Genomic DNA, 24,643 nt, shown 5'->3' with positions numbered 1-24,643 from the left:
GGTACGTTAGCTCCTATAAAGGTAATGACTTGCTAAAAGACTGTTTCTTTTTTTCAAATTGGCCAAGTAGAGTTCAGTAAAACAGGTAGGTGTGCTCAGCTATAACCATGATGGAGTGGGGATGTGAGTAAGTAGTATCTGCTAATCTCTAATCTCTCCAGTTGCAGCTACCATTCATGTTCAATTCTTCCTTCTCATTTGGTTTGCTATTACTTACCTTTGCCTACCTTGAGTTGGTTGGCAAGATACCCAGATTCCTCAAAGAGGAGTAGGCAGAGAGGACATGGAGTGGACAGATGACTTCTCTGTTCTTTATTGGTAGCTAAGGCATACTTCCCAAACGTGTCTGCTCCATCAAGCCCATGGCAGGTTGCTCATGCATCCTGTTTGTTAGCTTTCTTGCATCCAAAGGAGTTAATAGAAACCACAGATGTTCAGCAGCAGGAGCTGTGAATGAATATTTGACTGTTCCTCTGGTGAGTGTACTTTGCTGTGGTTGCCGATTGTCTGTCTGAAATGAGTTTGTGAACAGTGAAGCTTGAACTTCTAGTAGAATAACAAAGTAGAAGACCAAGAGCTTCTGAGTCTTCAACACCCTCGAAAAAGCCTTTGTTGTTAGTGTGTCTTAACACTTGATTGGTCTGGAAAGTTTCTTTTGAGGTTTCTAGTGGGAGGTAAAAAAGAAACTTTAAAAGCTATTGGTTTAGTTATCCTTAAATGGGTTGTACTTGAGGACATTAAGATGGTGTTGGGGATGGTTTCTAACTGTATTGTTAGACTGTACCACTACATCATGTGGTGATGTTAACTGGTTGCTCCTGACTCATTTTGGCAGTCAGGAGCTGCTAATTCCACCGTGATTGCCTTTATGCAGACAAGCATTCATGTTCCCTAGGAAGCAGGATCTGGAATCCATGAGACAAGCTTGAGTCAGGCCGGCCTGTATCTGGAAGAGGTCTATCTTAACTGTGTCTGTAAACTTGAAGCATCATCTTAAACAACGAATGGGTATTTCTTATTGGTTGTAAAATCCAATGCCAAAGACATTAAACGTGGCTTAAATAAAGGTCCTGTCAATATTTTTTTGAGGAGAATGGGAACTTAGTAATGACTGTAAGCTTTTCTCTCCAGTTTTATAAAACTCTTTCTACAAGCAGGTAAAAACTAAAACAAACAAAAAACCCCAAAACCCAAGCACCCCTCAAAAAAAACTCCAAAACCAAACAAAAGCTCCCTCAAAAGAACCATAAAAAAACCCCACAAACCAAGCTTCTAGTATTGAAGAGTTAGTTGTGTGTAATTGAAAGACCATTTGAATGAGTCTTTTTGAATTCTCAAACAATGTAGCAGGTGCTATATACAGATTACAGTATTTTTAGAATTTAATTTATGATTATTCTGTCACTTTCACATATATGTCTTGTTATAAATTTGGCAGCATAAACAGCACATTAAAGCCTTGTGTAAAGGTCAGATATATTTAATCTCGTACTATTTAAACTTACATTTTATCCACAAAATGTTAAAAATAAATGTTGTAGCATGAAATATGCAGTGTTATTACTCAATGTCTTCTGAATAATGTCACAGGGACAATAGTATACTAGGGTGGAAATAAGTGTTCTAGTTACTGCTAGGGGTGTAAGTGGTGCCTCCCTAGAACTTTAAAACTTTAAAGCATACTTCCTTAAACTTTCTGGTTTTAGAATCACTGCCTGCAGTAACGTAGGAAAAAAGGTTTAGAATATCAGTGCTCAATAAGGAAGGTGAAACACAACTGTTGATAATGCTGTGTTGAACTTCTAGCCTTTGAAAGCAAAAAGCTTTTAATTAAGGTCCTTCTCTTCTCACATGTTCAGAATATCTGATTTGCTTGTTTCGCAGACTTTTGTGACCACTTTGGCAAACAGAAACTAATTGGGACCAGTCAATTTAGTGGATAAAAGTTTAAGAATAGATTTAGATAAGTTCATAACCCAATTGCCAGGTATGCTTCATAGTTTTGGATTAACATAAATCTGTCTCTTTAATACTGTGTTTCAGGATATTACTGCAGATGATGGTGGAAACTATTTTTAAAGTATTTTTTTCCTAAAATTTCACCAAAAAAGGTATTAAAACATTTCAGAAAATAAACACGCTGACTTCTCTTGAGTAAATTCTAGACAGATCTTAAAATTCTGTGAATCTTTGTCTTCTGAAATTTTCATTAAACCTTTTCTTGGTACTGAATTGATTTCTTCCCCCCACCCAGTATTGTTAATGGTCACATCTTGGAGACTGTGGAGACTCTGTTACAATGTCTAGCAAGAATGGCTTAAATACTTCTGCTATGTGGCTGAATGCTTGGGAAGTCTTTGTGTAGATACAAGAGGGAGCCTCTAGAAGTCATCTAGTGTAACCTCCAGTTTAAAGCAGGGGTAACAGTAGAGTTCTGACAAGCCCTGCACATCGTGATTTGTTGAAGAGCTCTGGAGGTGGAGATTCCACCACCTGTTAGGAAAAATCTGTTCCTTCAGTCCATCTTGCCCTTTTTCTAATCATCAGGGGGAACCTCTGCCTCTGAATGGCCTCATCATGGCATGATTTACCTTCTTCAGCACCACTGGATGCAAGTGATCTGGTCTCAGGGACTTGCAACTCCAGCTTTAAGTAATCATGGTTAGATCTTCCTTGATTAGATAATTCCTCTCTCCTCTAAAGTTTACTACTAGGCATGAAGACATGGGAGGCTGAAAAGGTCGTATTGGAAAAGACTTCAAAACCTGAGGCCTAGAAGGCATCAAGACCTTTAGCTTTTCTATGCCCCTTATTGCAGCATAGCTCACCCTGTGCAGTGATGGGCCCGTGTTATCTTTGTCTTTTCGTTTTGCTGTTGCAGTTGAACACCTTCCCACTGTCCTCTCTATCCCTCATGAGCTCCAGCCTTGGTCTTCCTAATTCCTTCTCTGCATACTTGGGTGATACTTTGGTACGTGTCCTTGGTAGGCAGTCTTTTCTACCTGTCATGGGTTTTTGTATATGAGCTCAGTCAGATACTTCTCAGTGAATTGAGGTGTCCTCTTGTTATTCCTGCTTGTTTCCTTCCACAAGGAGATGGAGTGTCCTTGTACTTATAGGAGGTTCTCATGAAATCCTACCATCTCATGTTTGCTACAACCAAGGGTGCTGCTGAAATGTCCAACATGCTGAAATGTCCATCCTTGCTCCTGAGTAACAGATTAGCAGAGAGCACTTTTCATGTTAGGCCTGTCCAACAGCAGTGTCAAAAGAAAGCTGTTGAATTGCTTGTGCTGTGCCATGTTGCCCTTCTGGCAGATTTTGAGGCAGCTGGATTTCCCTAGGAGAAGCCTTTCTAAATATGAGATGCCTTGAGTTCCTGTGCCTTGAGTCTCCAGAAATTTTAACCTGTACTTTAGTGTTAGAGATGTACCTTATGGTGAGTTAAAAGGGGAAGGGTCAACATATAGTTAATTTCTTGAACTCTTCAATTCACTAACTTTTACTCTGGAGCTTTTATTTAAGGTGCAGATTTGGAGATGTTGCAGTCTTCCTGTCTCTTAAAAAATCTACTGTTCAGGTAGTGTTGGCTTGTTTCTCTTCTTCTATTGAGATATAGGTATCAGGGTTTTTTGTCTTGTTTGTATATAATTTCATATTTCATAGATTTCTAGGTTGGAAAAGACGTTGGAGATCATCGAGTCCAACTGTCCCTAATCTCCCATTAAACCATATCCCTAAGTAGTTCATCCACCCTTTTCTTAAACACACCCAGGGATGGGGACTCAACCACCTCCCTGGGCAGCCTATTCCAGTGGCTGACAACCCTTTCAGAGAAGAAATTCTTTCTAACATCCAATCTGAACCTCCCCTGACTAAGCTTATACCCATTTCCTCTTGTCCTATCACCCATCACTAGTGTAAAGAGCCCTTCCCCCACCTCCCCACCATCCCTTCTCAAGTATTTGTAGGCTGTAATCAGGTCTCCCCTCAGCCTCCTCTTCTCCAGGCTAAACAGCCCCAACTCCCTCAGCCGCTCCTCATAAGTTTTATTTTCCAGCCCCTTGACCAGTTTAGTCGCCCTTCTTTGGACTCGCTCCAGGAGCTCAATATCTCTCTTAAAGCGAGGGGCCCAAAACTGGACACAATATTCCAGGTGCGGCCTCACCAGTGCCGAGTACAGGGGCAGGATCACTTCCCTGTTCCTGCTGGTCACACTATTCTTGATACACGCCAGTATCCCATTGGCCTTTTTGGCCACCTGGGCACACTGCTGGCTCATATCAAGCCGGTAGTCAACCAACACCCCCAGGTCCTTCTCTGCCAGGCAGCTCTCCAGCCACTCTTCCCCGAGCCTGTAGCGATGCTTGGGGTTTTTGTATCCCAAGTGAAGGACTCTGCACTTGGCCTTATTAAAGCTCATGCCATTGGCCTCAGCCCAACGATCCAGTCTGTTCCAATCCCTCTGAAGGGCCTCCCTACCCTCGAGCAGATCGACACAGCCTCCCAGCTTGGTGTCATCCGCAAATTTACTGAGGGTACATTCAATCCCCTCATCCAGGTCATTGATAAAGATGTTAAACAGAACTGGACCCAGCACTGAGCCCTGGGGAACCCCACTGGTGACCGGCCTCCAGCCGGATTTAGCCCCATTTACCACCACTCTTTGGGCCCGGCCATCCAGCCAGTTTGTAACCCAAAGGAGGGTGTGCCTATCCGGGCCAGCGGTTATCAGTTTCTCAACCAGAACACTGAGAAACTGTATCAAAGGCTTTACTGAGGTCAAGGAAAACTTTTAAGTTTTCAAATAAGATTTGCTTCAAACTGGATTTCATAATTACCAGATATGTCCCTGTGATCGAATTTTGTTGTCCTTTTGGACTGCAACTAAAAAATCTGGATTGAATTTCAAATCTGGGTAATTGTTGGGTCCAGCTTTTTTTTACATAAATTTATAAGTCTTCCTGAATGCATTTCAAAACTTTCCCATTTTTGAAGCTGAAATATTGCCACTAGTTCCATAAAAAAGTGTTTTCAGTGCTGTACAAGGAGACAGTTCAGGTTTCTACTCCAGAAAGTGGAGGACGCAATATCCATTGGAGGAAAAAAATGCGTATAGCAAACATCTGGTCCCCCACTTTCCATCCTCTTTAAAATGGAGAAAGCGGAGGTATTACACATAGGTAGCAATGTTCTATAATCTTGGGGTAAACCAAGCAGCTTTTTCATTCCAGGGATGTAAAGTGCTTAATGATTATGCTGCTGGTATGAGACATGGGACAGTTACTTCCATTTTGCAAATGGGAAGGCATAAGCATAACGTGTTCTTCCTTGATGAACATACTGCAAAGTTGGGAGTACAAAATAGGTGTTCAGATTTTCTTCACAGAAGAATGTGAGAAAGTGATTCTAAAGTCTTTAGACAGATCAGACCTTTAAGCAAACAATTTTAGCTATGATAGCAATTTTCTAACCAATTAAGAGTTTATGTGTATTATGCATGTGCATATGTGTGATGTCTTGGATAACCTCTGTTTCTAAGCAACTAGCACGTGATGCAGGTGATCTGCAAATGAGTACCAACAGCAGATGTACTTAAAGTGGTGGTTGCCTTAACTCTCTTCTATAGTATATGCTATGTATATATAGTATATCTTTTCTGCTATGAAGACAGGCTGAGAGAGTTGGGGCTGTTCAGCCTGGAGAGGAGAAGGCTCCGGGGTGATCTTATAGCAGCTTTCCAGTACCTAAAGGGGGCCTACAGGAAAGCTGGAGAGGGACTTTTTACAAGGGCGTGTAGTGATAGGACAAGGGCCAATGGATTCAAACTGAAAGAGGGCAGATTTAGGTTAGATATAAGAAAGAAATTCTTTACATTGAGGGTGGTGAGGTTCTGGAACAGGTTGCCCAGAGAAGTTGTGGATGCCCCATCCCTGGAGGTGTTCAAGGCCAGGTTGGATGAGGCTTTGGGCAACTTGGTGTAGTGGAGGGTTTCCCTGCCCGTGGCAGGGGTGTTGGAACTAGATGATCTTTGAGGTCCCTTCCAACCCTAACCATTCTATGATTCTATATATTAGAAGGAATTTGCTGTTAAAACTTGTAGCTGAAACTTACATCACATTGTAAATCAGTTCTGAGGACATGCTTTCATTTTTTTAGAGCTTTGGAATCAAATTTTTTATTAATTGTTCCCAAAAATCTATGTTCTCCCTTAAAAGGGTAGTTGAATATAAAGAGGGAGGAACGGAGCAGTGGGTAATCAGAAGATGAACTGCTGTTTGTTTAGGCTGCTAATGCTGTTCTCTTGTAATTATGCTGAATTTGGTTGCAATATGCAGTACAGTTTGCAGATTTATCCTGTTGTCTTAACACTGGTTAAACCATTCCCCATCTGCACTCATTATTTTACTGTGTGAAGTTTGTTTTTTATTTTTTTCCCTCATGTTTAATAGTTCTGGATGTGTGCTAAAGGGCTCTTAATCTACCTGCTTAGGCTTTCTGAGTTTAGTACAAATTTTTTTGGATGCAAAGTTTATTGCATTTTATCTGAGCAGTGCAGTTTTGTTACAGTAATGCAATCACTGACTTCTAAATGTTTCTGTTAGATATAACTTTTTAGCTTTTTTACTGAGTATGGATGTTGGGATGAGACCTGCAAGTTCAGAGTCCTGGATTTGGAGGAACACTGAAAATTTGATGACTAGGGAAATCCAAGAAGCTGTCCTTTCTGTTTTATTCATCAGCTCAGTAAGCACGTACACAAAAGTGAAACCTTTGAACCTGAAGTGGTAAACATAAAGCTATGTTGTACACGTCTAACTTGCACTCTGTGCAGCCTGAACTCTGTTAGGCTCCAAAGCAGACTTGTGCAACTAGCAGGGATGTGTGTGTGTGCAAAACACTTTCTCTGAAGTTGAGTTTAACTTTGACTTTGGACAGTTGAAGGTCTCTTATTTCAGTCTGTCATTTTATTCTACGGTGGTAACAGATAATGCAGCTGTTAAGTTTCATAATTTCATTGCTAATGCACACATTCATATCACAACTCAGAAGTCTCAAGGAAGAAACAGTTCCCTACTTCTTCTGATGTATTGCTGCCGTGCTGACCACACTCAAAACAAGCTGTATGTAGTCTGCCATTGCAAACTCAAAATGTAATCTTCAAAGAAGTCTTCAGGCAATTAGAGCTGACTGTTTTGACCTTGATAATTTATTTCAACACAATTGCCAAAGTGGTGCCCTTAACCAGTCATTTGCCAGGAATTTTACTTCAGCTTAATTTAGAGCTCTCTCGTACGTTGTGCTCATGCATGCCAGTGAGTGCAGTTAAATCACTTGGAGCCGTTCCCGGTAGCTAGGCACCTATGCAGGACAGCTGGTGTGGGACTAACCTGGATAACTTTGTTGTGAAGTTCAGCCAGACTTTGGAAAATCTTATATTGCCTGTTCTATGTACAGCTTCAAAATGGTAACTGTGTTTAAAAAATAAAACAAACCCAAACTTCCTGCATTACTTCCATTTTAATTCTTTTGTTTTCCCCTGTTTTGCTAGATAGCCTTTGCAATTGGTTTGCTTTAGAACTTTTAAACCTAAACCAAGAGACTGGACATTTGCTCCAAGTTAACCCATCTCTATTAACCAATCATTCTGTCTCTGCCTCTCCTTCCTCCTTTCCTTGCCTCTCCCGCCTGTCTCTCAGTACTGGGAGCATTTCTATGATGAAGCATTTTTTTGCATTAAAATAATTTAGCTTGTATGAAATGTTCCAGTATTTTGTTTTGAAACTTCTTAAAGCTTTGTCAAAAATCAAACTGCACTTAATCATTCAAGCATAACTAAATGGATTACTTATCTAATCTGGCAGTTTCTAACAGCATAATGAATCAGAAATTTCTCTAAAGCTGATACAGACTTACTAATTGCATGTTTGCTAGGGCATGTGGGTATGTTGTGGATAGCATTCTGATTTCTGTTACGGAGCTTTTAACCTATGAAGTACTCTGCAGTACTGAAACATATATTTAGGCATTTTCATCAGAGGCTAATTTAGTAGCTTTCACTTCTGAAAAGATCTAAGGAAAAAATTTTTCACTCTGAGTGGTGAGGCACTGGAACAGGTTGCTCAGAGAAGTTGTGGATGCCCCATCCCTGGAAGTGTTCAAAGCCAGGTTGGATGAGGCTTTGGACAACCTGGTGTAGTGGAGGGTGTCCCTACCCATGGCAGGGGGTTGCAACTAGATGATCTTTGAGGTCCCTTCCTACCCAAACCATTCTATGATTCTATATGCAAAAAAAAACCTCAAGGAGCTTGGATACTGCAGCAGATGAAAGGAATGAACGGAAGGTCGCATATGTACACCATTTTTCAGATGGTGTAGCTTTTGCCTTAAACACTACTTGTCATCCTTCTGTCATTACTGTTATTCAAGATGTAGCATGGCTAATTGGGGAACACTTCCAGTCCTGATGAAATTATTCACTACTTCTGAGAATTGGAGCCTAGTCAGGACACCTACACTTAATTTTACATGGGAAGAAAAAGCTGAAATATGGTAGTGAATAAGAGTCTTCAAATATTTAAACATTAGAAGCTTCTAGGCTACAGTGGTTGTTGAAATGGGGCTGTACTTGATCTAGGAGTAGAAAGAGCTGTCTTTGTGATAGAAATTAACTGGCGGTAGGGAGAACCACATCTGAAAGGTGAACATGCTGTAACCAACTGAGATGCAGTTCTGCAATCTGGATCGCATTTCTGATGTTACTTCTCCTTTGCCGTAATGTGAATTGGCCTTTCTCAGTGGTGATGGATGCCGTTTGTTTCCATAACTGAAAATAAAACCCTTCACCCATTAACAGTTTTCAGAAAAAGTTGTGCTTGCAGCCTGTCTGCTATTTCAGTAGTTTATCATGCTTAAGTTCCTTAGATATCAAAGTGTGTAACTTGTGTTGAGTAGTACACCCTGAAAATTATTTGGAAGTTAGCTATGGCTAGGTGCATGTCCTGATTTTGGCTGGGACGGAGTTAGTTTTTCTTTTTAGCAGCTAGAAGAGCTCTATGTTTTGATTTTGGTCTCAAGACTCCTTATGAGAAGAATGCTCACAGCACACTGATGTTTATAGTTGGTGCTGAGACCTCAAGGACTTTTCACCTTGCTGTGTTTTTGCTGGTGTGCAGGAGCACAACAGGGTGGGGTAGCATAGCTGGGAAGGGTCCACAACGCCCCTTGTGATTTGAATTTAGACTTGAGATTGAGGGCTAAATTGGCTGGTGAAGTATTCCATATTTTGCAACGTCATGCCCAGTATATAGATGAGCATTGACTGGAAAGAAGGGCCTTTGCTCTTCTGGGGCTCTCACCTTCGGATTCTCGGAGTGCGCACTCTCTCGCTCTCTCTCCCTGCCGCCCTCCCCCCCCCACCCCCCCCGGCTCTCGCTCTTCTGGGATTGCGGTGTCTAGACTTACCTGTTTTGGAATCATTTACCGGGACAGGACAGATGTTGATCACTAGGTGGTGAGCAATTATACAGTGCATCACTTGTCTGTATATATTATTAGTATATATTATTATCTATCCATGTATCTATAATTATATGTATATTCAAATATGTCATGGTTTGATGGGGGGGGGGGGGGGGGGGGGGGGGGGAGGTTCTGGTGGCAGGAGCTGCCCACCAGATCGGACTCCCATCCCCCTCGCAGTTTGAGCCAATCGGCGCCTCTGCGAATTGCCCTGTTTACGTCGGGACAAAGGAACCGGAAAGGTGTGTGCCTTTGCCCAGGAGCGAGGAGAAGGGAGGGGGTCACGGCCTCTGCTCCCCGGCTCCTGGCCAGGTGGCTGCCCGCGCTGGGCCGGTGCCACCTGCTGAGGATGGTGGCAGTGGAGCCACTTGGGGAACTCGGGGAGTGCCCTGCTCCCGGGGTGCCCGCTGGGCCGAGTTCACCCAGAGCGGACTGAGATCTGAGAGAAATGGCCACGCTGACACCAGGTCAGTGAAGATGGAATGGGACGAGATGTGCTGGTGCTCAGTTTCCCCTGCAACTGGTGGTGAGACGGCAAGCGGCCCCCTTGCGGCCATGGTGGTCCCAGTGGAGCAGAGACCCACTTGCAGCCCATGGAGAACCCACGTCAGAGAAGAGATGCCTGGGCCTGAGGACAGTGTGCATTTAGAGTCCATGGGATGACCCCGCCGGTGGGCAAGTGTTTTGTTTAGAGGAGATGCCTGAGCCTGAGGACAGTCGTGAAGCATGGGCACAGGCAGAGACGCATTTGCAGTCTGCATAGAGACGCATTTAAAGTCTATATGACGACCCACGCCAGAGCGAGTGGCAGCAACTCCCTAAGAATCCGAGACTGTGGTAAAGCCCACACCGGAGCAATCCGATGGGTAAGGATTGCATCCTCTGGGTAGGGCTCACGCTGGGGAAGTTTGTAGATTTTCCTCGTGAGTAGGGGATCCACTGGAGCAAGGGAAACCTATGCTGTGCCCCATGCCACTGCCCGAAACACTATCTTGGGCCTCGAAAAGCAAATCTTGTGGCGGCATGGCACCCCAGAAAGAATTGAGTCAGACAACGGGACTCATTTCCGTAATATCTTATAGACACTTGGCCAAAGAACATGGCATTGAGTGGGTATATCACATCCCCTGTCATGCACCAGCTTCTGGGAAGATTGAACGATATAATAGACTGCTAAAAACCACACTGAAAGCAATGAGTGGTGGAACTTTCAAACATTGGGATACACATTTAGCAGAAGCCACCTGATTAGTCAATACTAGAAGATGTGCTAATCGAGCTGGTCCTGCCCAATCAGAACTTTTACATACTGTAGAAGGGGATAAAGTCCCTGTAGTGCACATGAGGAATATACTGGGGAAGACAGTCTGGGTTATTCCTGCCTCGGGTAAAGGTATACCCATTCGTGGGATTGCGTTTGCCCTTCTGGGACTCTCACTTTCGGACTCTCTGAGTGCTTTCTCTCTGTCTCGGGGCCTCCCGTTCATCCGGGATTGCAGTATCGGGTTTTATCTGTTTCGGGATTGCAGCTTTGGGACGAGACGGGCCTCGGTCAAGGGGTGGTGAGCAATTACACCGTACATCTCTCGTTTGTATATATTTATCCTTGTACATATCTGTACATATATATTGGTAGCGGTAGTAGTAAATTGTTCTTATCTCAACTCACAGATCTCTTTTCTTTTTCTTCTTTGATTCTCTCCCTCATCCCTGGGGGTGGGGGAGTGAGCGACTGTGTAGGGTTTGGTTGCCAGAGCGGCCTAACCCACGACAAAATATATATTCACATATTATTATTATTGTTGTTATTAAATTGTTCTCGTCTCAACCCACGAGTCTCCTTCCCTTTTCCCCTTTAATTCTCTTTCCCCATCCCCTGGGGATAAACCAGGACAGCATCTTTTCATTCTTAACAGAATTTCACTGATTTGTAAAGCGTATGTGCAAGTTAATAAAGGGGAAAAGAAAAAACTTTGGACATGTGTATAACTGTGCATTGCTCAAACAGTACTGTAGGAACTGAAATCCCCTTCTTGGTAACAGTTCTTATGCTGCCTCCTTTCCCTTTTTTCCCCTTTGAAGATTACAAACATCTGTTGGGAGAAGGATTCTCTGCACACTTGCGAAGTGCTTCATGCCCAAAGCAGTTCCTTAAAGAGGGAGTAACAATCAAATCCCTGATTTAACCAGGATAATATTTTTTGTTCTTCTTCCCTTTATGTAAAATTATAACACTCGTGTGAGTTAGAACAGTATTATGTGGATAACTTGTGCAGACATGGTTAATAGAACAGAAGCTTGTAATCTGATGCATGCGAGAGCAAGCTATTAGTCTTTAGAAATGTTGGTTTGAGTCCCCCTTGCTGCTATTTTCACTTTTCTCTTTCCTGAGAGGGGATTACTAAGAAAGAGAAGTAAACACAGTCCTGATTTTTTTTTTTTTTTAATCCCTATTGGAAGAAGCTAGTGAGAAATATAGTGGAAGGTTAAATCTTATTTTTGTCTATTGAGTTAAATGGAGTGACAAAGTCAAAACTGACAAAAGAGAACTTGCTTTGTAGTGGTTTTGCAATGTGCATATGGAATGCCATTGCAACATGCCAGTTGGTTGGACTTTGTAGTATTGAGAGCTCAAAATATACAAGTTTGTATGTGCTACAAATGCCAGGAGCTGGTAACTTCTTGCTCACTAGATAAAATTTTGGAATATTTGAAAGTTCAAGATGCAAGCTATCTGCTGCTCAACTGAAAAGGAAAAAATAGTAGGGGGATGAAATTTTTCCTTACTGGTTATTTTACAGTGAAGTTTATTCCTCTAATAGCTGCTGGTACAAACCGCTGCTGACAGAGGCAGAATAGCTAGCTAACTAGTCATTGCCCAACTAGATTGTTCCATCAGTGCCTAATATTTCTGTTTAAATAAAATGTACATGGTAGCTGCATACTTGTATGTATTGTGAGATATTTCTTCAGTTCTCAGAGTGGGGAAAAAAACTCCCAACAATTTATGCCAGCAGAATTTTTCAACAGACTTCAAAATCTGGTCAACCTAGCAGTGAATACAAGCCTTGTGATACTCTTAACTGAGTTAAACCACTTCTTGTTGACCCTGAGCTTGGGAAAAGGTTACTTTATACCTGTTTCTTGCACTGTCTACAGGGATTGTTTCAAAAGGGTGATGGGGAACGCGGTTAGACATTAGAAAAAGACTGTTTATTTCTTCCTAGAACCTGTTAGATCTGTTTTGTGTCAGTAGGATAAGCAGACAACTTTCATTTGTGTAAGACAGGCATGTGGTAAGATGGCCTGTAAAAGGAAAAATGTGTAATTAACTGTCTGTAAAAAACTGGGCATAGTCTAATGTATTGTCAGCATTAGCACAGTTTTCTCACTATCTGCCAATACTTGAAGTAGAGCTGAGTGGATATACTCCTTACCCCAAATAGGATTAGGGGATTGTGCAAGACACTTATTTAGTAAGTGTCATGTCGAAACACCTTTGTTGATAAAATTGTCCAGATGAGGATTACTGAATTGGAAAGACTGGCAGCTTTTTCCTTTATGTGAGTGTAAGGCTTTGTACTTAAGTGTGGGTCTAACTACTGGCAGAGAAATTGGGAATATTGTCTTTTGAAAATGGTTTTCTGAATAGTTGCTGATATTCTTAAGTAAATGAACTAATTGTGCATTTACTTAAACATTTCTCTGCAGTAATCACAGAAGCGCTCAATTTCAGAGTCCTCAAAGTTTTCAGCTCCCACTGGTCTTGCAAGTTGTAGAACACTGGAACAGGTTGCCCAGAGAGGTGGTGGATGCTCCATCCCTGGAGACGTTCAAGGCCAGGTTGGACGAGGCCTTGAGCAACCTGATCTAGTTGGAGATATCCCTGTTCCTTGTAGGGGGGTTGGACTAGATGACCTTTGAAGGTCCCTTCTAGCCCTAACCATTCTATGATTCTATGATAAGTTGTATTCACGCGAGTCTAGCGCTTGAGAAGAGAGTGGGTGCTATGGAAACGTTCATTGCTGAATGCAGAGAAAATTGACTTTAAAGAATATGATGCTTCAGCTTAAGCATAGGACTAGTGCTTTATTAAACCATGTCCTCATAGCACTGAAATTCTAGGAATATTTCCCTGACAAGCACGTGGAGCTCTCTGGCTTAGTCTATGCAGACATGCTGAGCTGCAGCTCTGTCTGGCAGCTATTCCCCTCCAGATCAATGGAATGGGTAACACGGATGTCAGTGGAAACTTTGAGTGAGACTTGGAGAATCCAGAGAACTTGAGGATAGAAAGGACTTGCTGGCTAATCCAGTGGTGGTTTTACTTGCTTTGATGTGGGAGTGTGCATAATGTTTTGCTGGGCCTCCTGTTTTTCTTGAAGGGATCATTCCATAATTCAGTAGTTATATGGGGAAAATTCCCTTATCGTTCACCCTCTGCCAGGCTTATTGTGGCGCCATGAGATGCTCTTTCTTCTGGTTTATCCCCTTCTGCCGCCATTTCTAACACTTTAATTTCTACACGGTGTAATGCTCTGCTGTTCCATATGAACTTAGCTGTTTCCTAGTCTTGTGTTTCACTAAGGCTGTTCATTTCCCTGTCACACTCCTGCACTTTGCTTAAATATTTCTTAGTATTCATGTGTGTCCTTAAAAAGACCTTATATGGAGACCTGACATCAAGCTTGTTTACTGAGCTCCGGTGTTCAGTAATTCACTTATGACATCATGCACTTGACAAAATATTGCCAAGCAGAATTTACTATGTAAAACGTGCTCTCTCTTGCAAGTGACAGTGTAAGACAAATGATCCTTTTATTTACTGTGTGTTACGTTCCAGTTTTCTACGAATTGAAGAAACTGTACCTTCTATCAGGTGGGCTCTGCTTCCTAGGCTAAGTTGCCTTTGTGCAGGGAAAGGAATAGAGACACAAGGTGAAATGGTTGTTGGTGTCAAGTCCTGCAAGGCAATCTGTCCTAGACTTGCTGCTTGTCTGGGATTGGAAATCCTGGCTAAAAGTACTGAGTGGGTTCGCTTCCAATCATTTCTTGTAGGAATTGTTTGTACTTTGATTATTTTTCCAGGTAATATTAAAAAATGCAGACTTAGAGTAGCATGTTGTGATTAATTGTAATCAGTCTTATGGCAACTTTTTGAAGAAAGTACAGCATCTTTGCTTTCATCTTTATCATAAACCATGTGAAATTTTTGGCAAAACTAAATTTTAAGAAAGCTAAACAGCCCTTAAATTACCTTGTTTTAACACCTTTTAGAGATGTCCAGATGTTCTGTATGTGTTGGAAACTGACAGTAGAGTTTAGACCTCAGCTGAGACCTGAAACTGGTTTCATGTTACTGCTTAAGGCATTCTTCTGCTTGGTAGCAATATATTGCCCTGGTGGAAATAATTAAAGCTTATGCTTTTTCCTATTAAAATGAAGCCTCATTCCTCACGTCAGAAGTGATCTGTGAGGTAGGTATTGATGGAATGAAAGGCATGGATCTTTGCAAAGCTCTTCTTTTGATGTCAGACTGTCATTTTGGAAAGAATCAAAACAAGACTTTGCACTTATCAACTCTATTTCATGACACTACAGTTTCACTGGATACTATTCCTAATATTAATTTGAAAAATATGTCCTGATAGCCATTAGCTCCTGCTGGGATAATTTAGCCTTTCCTTCATTAGTGAAAGGAAGAGGTTTTGGGGGTTGTCTGTATTGTTTTATAAATGTATTTTCTTCTGATACTTCTGCATTCTTGGAACTAGTGAATACTGGTTTGTTTTTTTTTTTAATTCAAAATATATTTATTTCTGAAATGCTGGCTCATTTGATCCCAAAGAAGCCTTGGCTGTGCTGCTTGGCTGGTTTGATAGACAGGATGTCCTCCTGGCTTTAGGAAAACATTGTTTGCATGCTGAGGAATCATTGGGAAACATTTCCATTGTCAACTTGAGTGTTTGAATGGGTTTTAAGATATTTTCTTTTGATGTCTTTTTTTTTTTTTAAGTAGTCTAGAGACAGCAGTATTGCCAAAGAATTTTCACTGGGATTGCACAATGTTCAAGTTGGATCAATACTTTTGTCCCAGTTGTACTTCTGGCAATACTTCATGTGCTAAGCACAGCATTTTCAATCATGTACCGCATACTTATCTACGTCTGATGAAAATGCATTCAAATTTTGTAATCTTCAGCTTGGAACAAGGCATCTTAATGTTACTTTGGGCTAAAATTTTCCTAAAACCAAGAATGCCAGTAGTCAACAACACCTTTAAATGCTATAGCAATTCCAAAGTAAACTTAAAGAATTGTGTTTTTTCTTTCTCTCACTAATTAGGCTTCTGAATTCTTTCAGTTTGCAATAGGTTCCCTTCAGGTTATTGTAGGAAACATCATCTTACGGACAACCGGAATAGCCCCAAAGTCAGTGGATAAAATATTGGCATAGGAGCCAGGAATTCCTTATGCTGGATCTTGTGCTCTGTAGAACAGCGTGCTCTGTAGAACAGCATGCTCTGCTTTCAGGTCTCATGTGACATGTTTGTCTGACTGACACAGAGCTCTTCAAAATGCTTATTGAGTTGGCTCTTATAGCTAACTCTTGCCCAGAAGTTTTAACTGATGAAAATTCAGAGTGCTGAAGTGGAGAAGGGATGTCTAGCTAAAATGTAATCTTAATGTTTAGTGATTTTAAATATCTGAAGATAACACATTGTCAATATAGTTTTTTCTATTTAAGAACTGAATTGAAAAATATCTGTGTGTGTGTGAAAAGTCATCTTACTCTTTTCAAGACTGCTTATTTAGTATCTCTGAAAGCTATTGGTAGTGCTTTGAATCAACTATAAACCAAGAACTTTAAAACCTGCAGAGGAAACTTATCTGAGCTGCCTTCATGACTCGCAGTCTGAAGAGTAGAAATGTTTCTCCTGACCAGGAATTTCCCTGGCCTCAGGCTCTCTGCCTGACTGAGGCACCCAAACAGGGACGTGCTGGGTATGGTGAGCTATGAAACTCTCTATGAAGATGACCTCGTTTGTATATGGTCAAACTCTTTAGTGAGGAGTGCTGTGCTACGTAGCTAAATGGCACAGAAGCCTGGCTGATGGCCTGTGAAGCAGCACTGTTAATAGGCTTTGTGCATAAAATAGAAAAAATAGTTTAAGTACAGTTTCTTTCATCTCTCCACTTATGACTGAGTTAAAAATGTCTTTTTCATTTTGTCTTCTCCTCTTGATGAAGAGGTGGGTGGGGTTTGTTTCACACCTGTGATGGTTGGCTCCTCGCAGAATCCACCTGTGCTGAAGGCACCTGGACTGTCCCTTCAGTTTGGACCTGCCAGAAGCCTTTACAAGTCGAAGGCAATGTTGACAGTCTTTAAATGAGATAGCCAAGTATGAAGCTATTTCTACAAATATTAGATGAAGTGTCACCTTTTGCAGTTGGCTGGCTAATGAACTACCTTCCTCCCTTTCCCCCTACCCTTCAGTGATAGGTCATCATGGTCTGTATGAATCAATACACATAACAAACATATACATATGTATACGTGGTATAAACATCTAGATATGAGTTGCTAGCTACTGCCTTTTGATGATGATCAAATGCAACTAATTGGTTTGGGGTGATTTAATGTGTCATTTGTTCTCGTACACATACTATGTCTATCAGATAAGTAATTATAAAAACATAATATTTACAGTATTACAGTATTTATCAAGAATATGAAACAAGTATACTGCTTTAAAGGACAGCTGACTTACAGCTTTGAGGATGTGTTCTCTTCCTATTCAAACTTCAGTCAAAGGACTAGTAGTTACTCCCAGATGTGGGGATCAACTTAGTGCTGGAACAGGATAGCTGCTGAGTAGTGAAGCCTATTATGTTTGTCAAAAGTTGTTACACGAGTGATGGCTGTTGTGTCTAGATAGCCTCCTTGAAGAAAAAGTATGGGAATGTTTGCATTCTACCAGTTCAGTTGTGTAATATAAATTACTATCACTGAAGAACTGAGTGTTGGAAAAGAAAAAATAATGAGACGTCTGCTCTTTTCTCTTCTAGACTATCATTTTACTCTGGCCATTCTTCGTTCTCCATGTACTGCATGCTCTTCCTAGCAGTAAGTATGCTCTTTTCATCTAAATGGCAACAAAAAGCCTGCTATTTGCCTAGGACGAAATGGAAGTATTTATTTGGTGGCTTTGTGCAAGGGACACTGCTTTTGTAGGATGCTTGTAGACCTGAAAGTTTCTCAGTAGTTGTAAGGGAACACCACTGATACTGGAACAAGAAGTAGAATTGTGTTCAATATGCTTAAAAATACTTAATATGGTAGTTGGCTTGTGTGTCTTGTCTAAAATTAACCTGGTGACAGTGGGTTTGGAAAATACGCTGCTACTTAAATTTAATTATATTGAAAGTACTGCAAGCCATGTAAAAACATATAATAAGATATGTCTGCCTTACCAAACATGTAAAGTCTTTTTTTTTAAAAAAAAAAAAAAACAAACACAAAGAAAACCCTGAACTTAAACCCTGATCAAACCTGGGTGGGCCCTTAAGTATGAAACAGCAGATCAACTTGAATTTTTAAATTCCTTTTGATCTTTTGTCTTTTAGAGGCAGAGAGGGAGAGTGAAGGAAGCGAGGGGATAGATCTATCTATGGAAGTAAATACTGATGATAAGATCAGTTCACTAATGCTTCAGCTGGAGCCTAATATATTTCAGTTCAAATTGTTCTAAGTCAGCTAGGGCAAATTATCTTCACTCCTAGGATAAGCTTTGCAACGCCTGAAAGGTTGATTTGGTTGTTCTCCCCCTGCTAATTTGGAACACAGAAGGTATTAAACAATTTTCTGCAACTTTGTTGTTAATGTAGTTGTAAAATTAAACTCTAGTCATGGGTATAAATTGCTAACAATACATACATGCCAAGATCTTCACAGAGCTCAGATTCAGTTTGCCTTCTCTTCTTGGTTGCACTTTTAGTTTTTTCACTGTCTCTTGCCAATAGTGTAATATCCACAGTGAATGGATAGATTATTCAAAATAAACTAGAAACCCCACACCACATACAGGAAGGGATGGCTTTTCAGTATTACATAGGTCTTTTTTAGCTTTATTTTAAAATAAAACTTTATCAGAAGCTCAAGATACAGGTTGGATCTATGATTGCATTTTTTTATGGCTAAACCTGTTTAGTTCCTCTCCCCTCTCTTACTTGTCTTTATAGATAATGTGATTACAAAGAGTTTATTAAAGTCTTATGTCCTGAATTTGATTAGAATATAGTGCAACTTCCTATCTATCAGCTGTTCTGTCAGCTGCTAGGTTGTTGGTTTTTGTTTTTTAAATAATAAAGTGTCTTTACTTGATCATTATGACTGGCAGTCAGCAAAATTGTATAGGTCCACCTGTGATATGATTCCAAAACCAAAAGCGCTACTTCCATAGTACAGAGCAGCAATTACTGCTACATAGCAACCTGACACTGAGTTGCTCAGTTGTGTTCAGCCATACCTTTCTGGTCCAGCTTCTCCGTGCATGGTTTTGTTGAGCAACATGAGAATGTGATGCTGCCACCTCTCAGAAGCACAAACTTAGAGACAAGAGAAATCTTGCTAGGTGTGTGACAATGTTTACACTGACTGGATCACAGTAATTTGGCAGGGATCTAAATCTGTCTGAACTTTTACCTCTGTCGCATGTATGTGTAAGGAGAGTCCTGCTTACTGCAGCCTGGGGAAATGGTGGTGGTCAGGAGGATGTCTCAGCTGGTACAGACTGAGAGCAAGTTGCTGCTATTTTCTAACCTTACATCTGTCAATTAAAACCTGTTTGTGCCCAGGCTGCCTGCCTCTCCCTAACCCCCTGCTTGCTGTAATACTGAGGCTATCTTTAGTTGGATATGATATAATAGAGGATGTGCTGAACAGCTTGGACTTCAGACCTCATTTGTTTAACCTACTAGGATTCGAAAAAATGCAACCTTTGGCAAAAAGTCAAGAATTCTTTATTTTGAAAATAACTATCTTCATGAGGGTTGAATAATGCTTTCTGTAGTTGCCTGTGGCATGGCTTTTCAAATGTATGCAAAGGGGCTTGTTTAGAGAGTTGTGAACAGGCAGCTGTGGTCCTTATGTGTCCTGGGGCTTTGTGTGTGCACGACCTTCACTCTAGGCAACCCTCTGCATGAGGGAGAGGTGGGAGAGTGGAAGTCAAATCCATCCTGTGTATGCTACTTTGAAATGCTGTAAATCCAGAGCTTAGGTCAATCCTGGTTCAGCGATGAAATAAAACTGGCCGCGGCTGCTCATGCTGCTACAGAAACTGTCCTGTTCATTCAGTTCTGTCATAACTGCATGATGACATGGCTTCACTTGGCTCCCTTAAACTAGAAGGTACAAATATCTTTAACAAATATCATGTTCAGAAAGTTAGACAGTTAAGTGTTTTATTGGAGATCAATTTGTTATTTGGTAAACTTGTCAATGAGTAGCCAGAACCCTGTCTGGAGAAGAAAGCATTCTTATCTTTTCCTGCACTCCAGTTTCTTGTCTTGTCTCTGCCTGAACTATCACCCAGTACAAATAAGAGGCTTTGTAGAGATTAGGCTTCTACTTTCTTCTGTCCTGTAATAAGATTATTCATCCAGAAACTCTCTGGAGGCCTTCAAAGGGATGTCTGAAGGAGGTTAGTGACTCCTGTGCAAGATGTTTTTACCTTGCTAACACAGTTTTACTGCATACCAACTTATGCATTGAATGTGATCTTTTTATTTGAAAAAAAAGGGAGGTAAAAAAAAGATATGAATGCCTTCAAGCAAGACAGCTACTGCAGGAAGGTGAGAAAGACAGCTTGCCAGCCCTGCCCCTTGCCCTCGTGGCAAGGCAGAGTGCTGCTGCTGGCTCTGAACTGAGCCTGCCGCACTCGATAACCTGTTTGTTAACTGAACTCTGAATCTGGCTCCATCTGCTCTTTGCACACTTAGTCCAGCCGCGGACTGAGTCATGAGCAGGACAGAATTGTTAGCATGTGGCATTACTCACAGGCAGCATTAATCATAACCAGACGCTAGCAGGCTGGCTTCTGGAGAGCCTGGAGGGGTCTGCCATGTCTGCATACTGCAGAAAGCGTGCTCTCCCTGAACACGTGTGCTGTGTCAGGTTATGCATTCCAAAAATGAGGGAACAAATCAAAGGGGTAATGATCTCTGCCACAAACAGCACAAACACTGCAACTGTAAAATGAGAGGTGCTTTTGAAGTGTGTGGCCTAAATAAGGCCAGTTTGCAAAATAATGGGCAAAGTAGTGAAATACTTTTGCAGCTTCAGTTACTTAAAGCAGAATTACTGAATTACCAACTAGTTGAATTGTAGGTTTTTTCTGTTCTGTGCACTTGCGCATGACAGATTAAAAATGAAGACGAGGTAGTTCGCCAGCATGTTCAAATGTTTTAGATGGTTTAAACTTTGGGTGACACGAGAAATTCCACAAGTCTCCATGGGAGCTGTGGTATCTGAATTAGACTGCATGACTTTGCTGGTATCAGGAGAAAAAAAACTTCGATTTTGAACATAATCCTGCACTGTGTGTCCCACCTCATAGTGAAGGCAGTACACGGAAACAGCTGACAGCTCAGGTTTTGTATTTAATGTGAAGGAAGCTGTTGACCAAAACTGTAAGCTGTAGGTGCTGCTGGGTGTTAATGTTTTGTTTTGTTTTTTAAATGTTCATCTCTTAGCGATGTTGTGACTTTAATGTTTTCATATTCTGGAGGCTGCGTTATCCTGGAAGCAGGGATTTTGTCCAGATGTTCTCTCATTTTCTTGCTTCAGGACGACACAGAAGAAAATGTGTGATTTAGTTCAGAAGGAAGGATAGGAGCTGAAAAGCTTAAAATTCCAAATTGAAAACATGTAACTTGATTTTAAAAAGAACTGAAGAAAAATGAAAGAATGTCATGCTACAGCAACTGTTCAAACAGAACAGTCTAAGCAAGCACATGTGTGGGAATTTGGAGCATTTCTCCTTAGTTTGTCTGATGGTTTGTGCGACAGCATTGGAGAACAGAACTTGACTTTTAACTTCAGGAGTGGAAATACTTATTTGGTATGTAACTTGGGCTTATGTGTTTATGGGAGTACACAAATAACCTTTGTTCTCCAGTGTTTACAGTAACTTAACATTGTCTTTCTTGGGCTCCTTGCAGGAGCAGCATTCACCTTCCATGCCTGTGGCAGTCAAGCTTTTAAAGGTTATTTAAATAAAAGGAATGAGTCTATGATACCCTATTGACTTATATGCTTCCATAATTGGTAACAGCTTCATTAAGCTAGTCCCTGCTTAAAGCCTTTTATGGCAAACTGTAATGAATCCATGTTTTGTTACCACTTTTAAATTGTCAATTTGCTCATGTGCAAAATCTCTACTTGCTGCTGTGATTATCTGGCATTAAAAGAGAAGCAAGGGCAGTGCCTACTGCAAATCACTGTGGCCCCTGCCATTGAGAAAGGAGGTTTGCTCATCTGTAGAGTAAGGAGAAGAATGCGTTAATTCCGTTTCATGAAACACTTACCTAACAAGTTCTGAAAGAATGGTAATATAATAGAAATGTGTGGGTTTTGAATATCTTTAGGAAATGTTAAATAGTTTATATAACCTCCCTATTTAAATAAGCAGTAGTGTGTATCACTTAGAATTCCTACAGTATAGGGATCGCTGCTGCATTTTTATCTGGATGCTATGTTGCCATGTACCTGTGAAAAAGCTGTTGTGGCTAGCTGGACCAGTTTAAGGCCTGAGTTTTCAGCCTACTTCCAGGGTAGACTTAAGATTTCTTCTAGTTTCTAACTCATTGGTATATGGAATGAGTGAAATAACAGAAAAAAAAATCTGCTTGCAGACTGTCAGACCAGGAAGTCATGGTGGAGAATGTATTTTGAGATTCATTTGGCAGAGCTAGGTGGGTCAGTTTGGGTCTGGACAGAGCCATTACCTCTGGGATGCTATCGCCAACAACAGCTTTGTGTGGAAACTAGAGGGAGTTTGAGCCGCAACAGTACGTGGGAACCCAGTGACCTAATAACAGATGCTGCATCCCAAGTTGTCTGTCATGCCCTCCCACTGCTGCTCCCTTCCTTTCATCGTTAACAGCTGGCACCATCTCTGGTATCAACAAAACCGTTTTATCTTGGCTTGGAGAATGGAAGGGTGAGTATGGTTGAACACCTCTTCCAGCGATGTCCATGTGACCAAACTAGCACCCTTCCGCTGGAGGGGGGGATGCTGAAGTTCATCATTTTTGCTTCAACTTTTTTTTTTTCAAACTTATGTTTGAAAGCTAAATGCATGCTGTCTTCAGTAGCAAGAACGACCCCACTGCCACCGTTGCAGTTGGCAGAAATGAGCGCGGCCCTGAGGATCAGGTTGCTGTAATGGAGTTGGTCTTGGCTGTAGCTTGCCTGGGTGCTTCCCTGCCTACACCCAGCTGGGGACGAGGAACAGGGCTGCAGAGTCCCAGCCAAGCTGCCCTGCTATTCTGGGAACGGCAACGTGTTTGTGTTGCTTAGACTTGGGACGAAAGAGGACAATGAATCTTTGCACGATGTAACTTGAGCGGCTCTCAAGCTCTCCCACAGTTCATTGGGAAAGAACATCTTGTGTGTCCAAGCACACAGGGAATTATAGATGAGAACAGGCGGGCGAGTGGTATTTCAGTGACCTGGGCTGACAGCCTTTTGCAGGGAGATCATAGGCTAAACGGAAGCGAAAGCAGGGTTGAGGCTGCTTCTTGTACTCATGCTCCTAAATGTGCCAGTCGAGCTTCGCTCTTGAAATCTCTTGCTTTAATTGTTGATGTTGGGATTGGAGGTTGAGTGAAACGGTACCCAAATAAGAGCCTGGGAGCCTTTGACAGAGCATTTTGGGTCTGTCCGTTTGCATGGCAGTATTTCTTTACTTTCCCAAATGCTACTGACTAGAGCTACAGAACAGTCCTTAATGTGTTCCTGCCCACATGAAAATTGAGGACTCTCTAAGTCTTCAAAAATTAATGAAAAGACATTCGTTACTGAGAATATTTTGTTTGGCTGTTGATGTGGGTACGTAGTACCAAGAACCTTACTTGAAGCAGGGACGAAAAAATTAAGGATAACTCATCATGCTGTGAGACTAAAATAAGCAGATGCATGTGTGTTGTACGCTCTCCTAGTATTCTTTTAATGTTGGTATTTAGGCTGTTTAATAGTAAGCAAAGCAAAATGCCTTCTCCATAGTTTGTTCGGGAGTTATGGCTGTCAGTAGTGATGAGATTATTGTGAATTGACTCCTGTAGGACTGAGCTGAAAGCCTTGCAGTAGTCACGTTCTTCTAGCAAAGGCTTCTACAACTTGGTGGACACAACAGAAGAATACTTACTCCAAGTAGAAGGAACACATCTTGTTTGGTTTTTTTTTCTTATCAGAAGAGAGTTGGAATAAAGTGTTAGCAGTGGAATAAAATATTACTGTTTATCCTGCTTTATGGCAAAATGATGTCAATAAACAATAATTTCTGCAATGTGCAGCCAAATTGAGGCTGGAGGATTAAAATCACAAAAAAACCCGCATTACTTATCCAGTGGGGAATGTCTGCACAGAGTGGACTGATTGTACTTTTGATATCGAACTGAGAGTTGGGCTATTGCTAGTAACAGACAGGGCTTTTCCCCATTGCATACGAGGGAGCTCTTGCACATCAATTGCTTTTTGACAGCAGCATGCAGCTCTCTTAAAGAGGCCAGACTAGAATGCATTCTTCCTTTTCTCCATAGTCTTTTTTCCCCCCTAATCCACCTGTTCAGTGGATCAGTTTCCTGTACCAGCTCACCATAGGGGTATTCAAACATCAGAGCTGGCACAAGGAGGGAGTCAGCAGGAATAGATGGTTAGAGTAAAAGGGCTAGACCATCCCTTTGAACAGCAGCCCAGATGCACCTCCACCTTGAAATAACTGCAGATCTATATCCTTTTCCTTCACTGGAAGGGGAAAAATTAATTCTGAAATATTACTACTTTTTCCTTTGTTTTCTGCCCAACCAAAATAAAACTAAAGAACTGATAATATGGTAGA

The 24,643-nt window shown here is 41.4% G+C and overlaps 1 protein-coding gene across 1 annotated transcript in view; it reads left to right on the top strand.

The window, feature by feature from the left end:
- The window catches only part of PLPP1 (phospholipid phosphatase 1), a gene marked incomplete at its 5' end in the record, with an annotated part of 41,234 nt that overhangs the window by 7,654 nt on the left and 8,937 nt on the right, over positions 1–24,643 (top strand). The window contains one exon of the mRNA XM_086629292.1: positions 17,592–17,649. Within this exon, the coding sequence (XP_086485418.1) occupies positions 17,592–17,649 (58 nt within the window). The remainder of the gene's footprint in view (positions 1–17,591; positions 17,650–24,643) is intronic.

The sequence above is a fragment of the Tauraco erythrolophus genome, chromosome Z, assembly GCF_009769465.1.
Source record: "Tauraco erythrolophus isolate bTauEry1 chromosome Z, bTauEry1.pri, whole genome shotgun sequence".
In the NCBI taxonomy this organism is placed as follows: domain Eukaryota; kingdom Metazoa; phylum Chordata; class Aves; order Musophagiformes; family Musophagidae; genus Tauraco; species Tauraco erythrolophus.
The sequence above is the reverse complement of the archived record's forward strand: the minus strand, read 5'-3'. Positions and strand labels throughout refer to the sequence as shown.